Here is a 7,047-nt window from a genome sequence, read left to right on the forward strand (position 1 = left end):
CGAGTCCTTTCCCATTTCCTGTGTTGGCAATTCATCTTATAATCACCTGCTGTTATTCTAAGAGATAAGAAAAAGGTGGAAGGCATTAGAAGCAAATCAGATTTCATTTCTCTGCAGCCAAATACACGTCCTGAATCTAAACAGGACCTAAACATAGCAATCTCTCCTCCAATTTGAAGGCTGAGAATTACAGGGAAGGCAGCATAGTACTCGGAAAATACACAGCAGACGACCAGAATCAAATGGAAAGAGAGAGGACAAGAATATTCAACTGAGATTCTTCAGTGCTATTTATTACTTAGCAGTACATGAACGCGAGTAGTTTTCCAAATTCCTCGCCTGTAAATCAAGACACATGCAGACCAGCAATCCCACACCTTTGGGGCTGGAAAAGCACTCAGCAGAGCAAGTAAACAGAAAGCTGGCAGCTATTGAAATAATGCGTCCTGTTTATTCTGCAAGGGCTAACTGATTCGCTGACAAGTGAGCCGGTCATACTCTACTCGGCATATAGCACAGCAGTATTGTTCACAGCATGCACAGGAACTATTAGAAACCACGTTATCAGTACAAGCCTATGATTCCAGCATTTTATCCAAACCACAAAACCTTTATGTTGTAAAAATCAGTGGGATTCTGATTAAGGGAAGTAAAATATTTTTAGAAAGTGTTCTACAAATTCAAGTACTTCATCTTTACTAGCTCCTGGGAAGTAACCGACAGAGGAACTCTCTGCTGCACCTGTGTATTATTCAGGAATTCTAAAAAGATGGTTTAAAATTTTGAGTTAAATATGATCTTTCAACATAGTCTGCAAAAGTAAGAATCCCATATGAAGTCATCGCTGACCACCTCTCCTGAAACACAACAATCCAGATGATCTGTTTGGGTATCAGGAAACACTGAGAGCAAAGCACGAAGCTAACTGGTTTCTTAAGGGTTCTGTCTGAAGGACAAAATACACATTATTTACCTTTTGCTACCTTTTCACCTAGAGAAAGATCAAATTCTTACATCTTAGAATGCATGAATACACATTTCTGATTTGAGGAATTTTGATGTATCCTTAAGCGTTGTACATATTTGAAGAAAAACATACCGGAAAGATTTCAGAAGTGCAAAACAAGTTTGTTTTGCATTTCTAAATTAACATTTAGGAGCAAATTAATTTTTAAAACTTTTTTGAAGCATTTCTGTTCTGACCATAAAGACAGCAGAACTGAAAGTTAGCATGAGACATGTAATATGAAGAGCAAATGTTAACTGAAATATTGAATATATTATTTACTGAAAATACAACAGTTTCAAGCTATAAATCAATTAGAGCCTTAATTTCATTAATTTTGGTTTGTTTTACTTCACTTGCTGAAGGTTTTTTGGCAGCAAAGGCTCCTGCTGCAAGTTTCCTCTTCTTATTTTGAATTTTCAGCATATTTTCTTCCACCGACTCCTTCACAATGAACTGAAATAGAAAAAAAGCCCCATTGAAATGAAGGGATTCCTTTTTTTAAATCAAAAGTTTAGGATGAGAAATTTAGGTACTTTGGGGGAAAAAAAAAGGTAGCCTGAAGCACAGTTACATTATTTTGTTATTTATTTTGTAAAGAAAACAAAAGAGGGAAGGGTTATAAAGTGGTCAGAGGAAAAAGGTTTGGCATTTTAATTTTTTTGTCCATCCCCCCCCCCCCCCCTTTTTTTTTTTTTAAACACTTATTGGAAGAATATCTCTTTTCTTTATTACTTTTATTAGAAAAGAAGCTGTCTTCAATTTCCCAAGTAATATTTTTGTGACTGGTTATTAAGACGGAGGAGCTGTTTTTCCACAGCTAAACAAGCTGCTGTGAAAAAAAGTAAAAGCATTCTACATACCTTCAAGACAATAAACTGTAACAGCCAGGCTAAGCAACAGCAATACTGCCCCACCTTAGTCACTCCACATAGCTCACCAGAAGCATCCCATTTCTACATGTATTTTTCATGGGAAATAGGTTCCATTTAATAAAATCTCTCAGTCCCAAGCCCATACTTCAAGAATCACACCATGACTTAACTTTAGTGGCGAGACATATGACGACACAGATCTTTTAAGAATACAGTAAAGCTTTTTGGAAAAGAATTTATTTATTCATAATCAGAAAACTGTTCAGACGGATCATCTCACAACTCACCTTAGTAATAACAACATCCTGCTTCTGACCCAGCCTGTGACACCTGTCAAAACACTGGTCCTCTGCAGCGGGATTCCAAGCCTATCAGTAGCAGCAATGAACACGTTAAATAACCTCCATTCCGAACACATGGTAAGATGCACATGGAATCACAGAGAACTTGTTGTATCATCACCTCTTTAACAAATATTGCTTGCAGATTAATTACTGCCAACCTAATGTCTCACTCCTTAAGCATTCCACTATAAAGAAGGCTTTGAGAACTTCTAGTTACATATTCGTAACAAGCAGGAACCTCAGGTAGTGCTTTAAAAACTGTCAGGAGTCTAGGAGACATCAGAACAATCTCATTATTTTAATTTTGAAACGAACACTGCGTGTACTAACTGCCCCAGTACCCTTTTCCTGACAGCAAAATCTAAACCAGCTGAACACTGGCAGTTAGTTATCGGGAGACTAAGTCCCCTGACTGGTAAGATAGCCTGCGTATACTTCCGTTAGCATATGAAATAATGGCCAAGTTCAGCAACTTACTGAACACAAAACGGTTAGTGTAGCTGTTCCTACTTATGCTTGGGACATAACACCACGCAGATGGATCTGTGAAATGCCAACTTGCTGCTGCGCATTTTTCCAGCATGTTTTTTCTACATGAAGGTACAGTACTACTGGTTTTCACAGAACTAACTTCTTAGGAAAACACCAAAGGAGCTTCACCCAGGTTAAGACATAATTATGAACAACCCATTACTCACAGGATCCATTAAAAACACTCGGGAAGCTGCTGTCAGATTTAATCCAACGCCACCTGCTTTCAGAGACAAAAGCATTACAGTTGGGGATCCTGCTTCGCTGCTCTGGAAACACTGAATTGCTTCTACTCTCTTCTTCTGTGCCATTGACCCATCCAAACGAGTAAAGGAAAACCCTGATTCTCTGAAGAGAGAAAAAAGGTTCACTTTAACAATCCATTTTCTGTGACAAGAAATGAAAATCCCAACCTCTACTTTGAAATCTGTATTTAAAATTCTGCCTTTAACAGGTGATATATTAAAAACAACAAGAATGAGATTCATGGCTTTATTCTACTAAACAAAGTATTTAAGTAACTTGGTCCTCCTCTGAAGTTGTAGAAACTCAAAAGGATACTACATTCAAGAGATCTTTCTGAAACACCATAAAAGCGTGTGTTCATTAAAAATGACAGTAGTTCCACTTACTTCAAGGGATTTTCTATCAGTGACAGGAACCTTGTGAACTGAGACACAACCAGACACTTAGCAGTTGGGTGATCCCTCCGCAGTTCTATCAAAGCATGCATGAGAGCGTTTATCTGAAATCAAACAAAGACTTAGGCAGCTTCTTCTGACTTCATTAGATTCCACTCCTACTCTGATAAACTTCACATCCATTGAGAAATCAGTGTTCAGTCATACCTTTTAAAGAACTAATCTTAAATTCTGTGGGTAGGGTTTAATTTCTTTCCAAAGGAAACTAAAGGTTGAGCACTTTTAATGGTCACAAGCTAGAGGGTGCCTGATGGTGCTTTGGGGAACAGGATTCACAAACCCATTTCCAGACTTGCCCCTGACAGGAGTAAGCAAGTCCCCTACATCCAGGGCACATGGAGAAAAGGAACAGAGTACTGAACTCTGAAAAGTAAGGGTTAAGCAAGAGGCAGTCACAAGCCAAGTGTCCTACTGCAGCAATACTCGAGAAGCGAGAAAGGTTCCCTCAGGAATGTTCAGGCAAATAAGCTACGCTAGACCCTTGGCTAGGTATGACAGAGAATAAGGAGGCACCAGAAATGCTCTTGGGACCAACAAAAGGAGCAAGGAAGAGGTTCTAAGGCAGAAAAGCATTGCCAGTTTTATCACGTAAGGTTTAGCTACGAGGAGGTAAAGAATCACTAATTACAGAATGGCAAGCAGCAGCACCAGTTGAATTTTTTTTTTTTAAATCTTAATTTATTCTAGAGCACAATGTTCTAAATTATTTCTCAAGTCTCCACAAAAAGTCTTTTAGGGAATAAATTTATAACCAACTTTTGAGAGAACAGTAACTTCACTACAAATGAAAACATTGATGTTTCCGAAAAGCAATCTCAAAACAACACAGTCAAACCACATGGAGGAAGATTTCACTCCCGGCAATGCGAATGCACAATGAAAGTGAGGCAAAAAATGATGTGGCAGACGTTGAGGAACGGGTTTGTTAGGTATACAGAAATATCCTACTAGTTTATCTGATAAGTGTTATATTGAACATATGATGCCCATTCAGATTTCTCCTCTAGAGCAAAATGCATATTCTTTAGACAAGTTTTAAGAAACAAGGATTTGTTTAGATTTTTAGTTTCCAAAAGTAAAGAAAGAGCAGAATAGTTTCAGTGGTTATAGAATTACTCTGTTTCGAGAAACAGAAACAAACAGCAAAGCAACAAACAGCTCTTTTACCACAATTTTATTTCATTAATCATCTGCATAAATAACGTACTGCGCAATGACGAGCATCCAATTAAAACTGGTGGTCCTTCTGTCTTGTTTCCCTGCTGCAGAATTTGTTTGTGATGAGCTTATATTTTTCTCCTAGCTAGACATGTTGTGCAGACTTTTAAATATTAATAATTTAAAGTATGTTATGCAAACGTAAAGTACATTCAGCACATTTACATACAAGTTCAAGAGAGTGCTCTACAAAACTATAATGAAAGCCAAGTAAAACACAATGGAAGGTACCTTTGAACTGGACATCCATGCCTGATCAGACTTCTTCCCATTACTGGAGTCCATCTCCTCTTCTAAGGGACACTCTACCAAGTGCTCTGCTCGAAGCTCATTCCTACAGAGAGGGCATTTGGCATCTGGCTATGAAAAAAGCCCAAATAACATTGGAAGAAATGTATTAAATTAAATTATTTATAGTGAGTACTGAAGATCACCTTTACAAAGCACCTCTTACGAAATCTTTACATTGGTGTTCATCATAAAAAAATCTCCGAGGAGTACATTCATTCTTGTAACAGTGCTTTGTAATTTCTGACATAACTCGGAATATTTTATTTGTGAGAACATTAAGGTGACATAAATCCTACATGTTTTAAAAACACTCAGCCTTCTTTAAAAGTGCTCTACTTTATGAGCATATTTATACTTGAAACAAGCAGCTTACGACTTAAAAGCAAGCAAATACTTGGGCTACAGGGAGAAGACTATTTCAGATACCAGAAAAATAAACCCCCTTTCAAAGACAAGATCTTTCTTGATTACAAACAAAGAATGACCTTTTACCCTTTTTCTTCAAAGCCTGCACTGAAATAACAGCAGTCTGATGAAATATGCTTTGTCAGGGCCAGGCAGCGTATATTCTCTTTTTCCCCAATAGACATGAGAAATAATTTAAGACCCTTTTTCTCTGAAGCATGCTCTCACCAGGGCAAAGTCTAGAATTTATAAAATAGCACTTCCATAGGACTACTCACAAAATTTAACAAAAGACTGTGTGCACTACGCAAATACACAACTTTGTGAAGCAAAACCAACAGACATGAAAAACTCTTGCCTAACAAAGCAACCCTTTGAAATGAGCTAACTCAGTTTACACAGCAACCTGGCCACAGAACCAAGGCATCTTTAGACAGGCTGCAGAGCAGATGAATGCTGGGGGCTGCTCATCTGGGATGAGCATCCGGCCAATTAAAGAGGCTGTCAGTCACCGCATCCAAACACGAATTTACTGCAGCAAGAGAGATACCCTTTCGAGAAACAGAATCTTACCACAAACAAATCTGAAATAACAGTCTCCAAAACATAGTTACAAATGAACCATTCCCGATGTGGCAACAATCCAAAAAATCCTCTAGCAGCAAGACAAAATAAATGAGTTCTAATAAATCTGCAAAAACTTTTCTGAGAAAAAAAATCCTAACAGTGCTCATAAAGACTTTGGTTTGTTTTTTTTTTTAATAAAAGACTCACATCTATCTGCATCCCTTCTCCAATTTCATAATTAAAAATAACAGAAAACCGAAACCACACTGAATAACGCCACCAAGGACACCGAAGACTTGCAGTGAAAGTACATCAAAGTCACAAAACGCTCTCGCAACCAACAACTATGAGGGGAAAAAAAAAGTTTAATGCATATCTGGCAAGCTTTTACAAGAAAGCAGTTTCTAACTGTGGTGGCTTAGTGTTTGGCACGCGCAGTCTTTAGATTACTGCAGAGATTTTACAGCTTTACTGAGACTTCTGCATAGGGTCTTTACTTACTGACACAACTCTCAAGTTAGCCTCAATGGAAGACTGAAATGAAGAAGGTGTTAACTCTCAAGCTGTTGACTAGTAAGAAGTTTTTCCATTTCAGTAAATGCTTTTAGATCAACATTAGAAAGATAAAATGGTCTCCAAGTTAGTAACACAATGAGAGGCCAAACCCTTCACTCAGCAGTTCTGTGAGGGCAGCTTCACATGCCATTCCCCACCAATGGCTTAATGCTCTCATTTGTATTAGTAACGGAAACCACAGGCTCTTGCCTAGGAGAATCCTGTTTGAACCCAAGCTGGTTCAGGGGAGGGTGTATGCGCTTCTTGGTTTGCTTTGTTTTTAAGGTAGTAAGTAAAGTATTTTACCCAGCTATTTACTAGGAGGGAGTCGTGTTGTAACCATTCAGGCACAGGAACTACCCAGCTGAGACACAGCACTGGGAGAAATACCCGTCTTGCAGAAACAGCGAATTCCCCGACTGTAGAACTCAGATGTCTGTCAGTGTTCTGGCTGAAAGCTGCAAAAACTTCCTCGGGAATTGATTTAAATCAGGAATCATTTTGAATTGTATTGAAGAAAGGCTTACTCACTCACTGCTTTATAAACTCGCTAT

General features: G+C 38.2%; 1 protein-coding gene across 1 annotated transcript in view; it reads right to left on the minus strand.

Annotated features, from left to right (window-relative positions):
* Window positions 1-1,309: 1,309 nt before the first annotated feature.
* Window positions 1,310-7,047, minus strand: part of HLTF (helicase-like transcription factor) — a gene marked incomplete at its 5' end in the record, with an annotated part of 21,450 nt that continues 15,712 nt past the window's right edge. The window contains 5 exons of the mRNA XM_010138576.1: window positions 1,310-1,462; window positions 2,169-2,249; window positions 2,924-3,104; window positions 3,389-3,501; window positions 4,907-5,035. Of these exons, the coding sequence (XP_010136878.1) occupies window positions 1,310-1,462; window positions 2,169-2,249; window positions 2,924-3,104; window positions 3,389-3,501; window positions 4,907-5,035 (657 nt within the window). The remainder of the gene's footprint in view (window positions 1,463-2,168; window positions 2,250-2,923; window positions 3,105-3,388; window positions 3,502-4,906; window positions 5,036-7,047) is intronic.

This window comes from Buceros rhinoceros, unplaced genomic scaffold (assembly GCF_000710305.1).
Source record: "Buceros rhinoceros silvestris isolate BGI_N320 unplaced genomic scaffold, ASM71030v1 scaffold26026, whole genome shotgun sequence".
NCBI classification, from domain to species: domain Eukaryota; kingdom Metazoa; phylum Chordata; class Aves; order Bucerotiformes; family Bucerotidae; genus Buceros; species Buceros rhinoceros.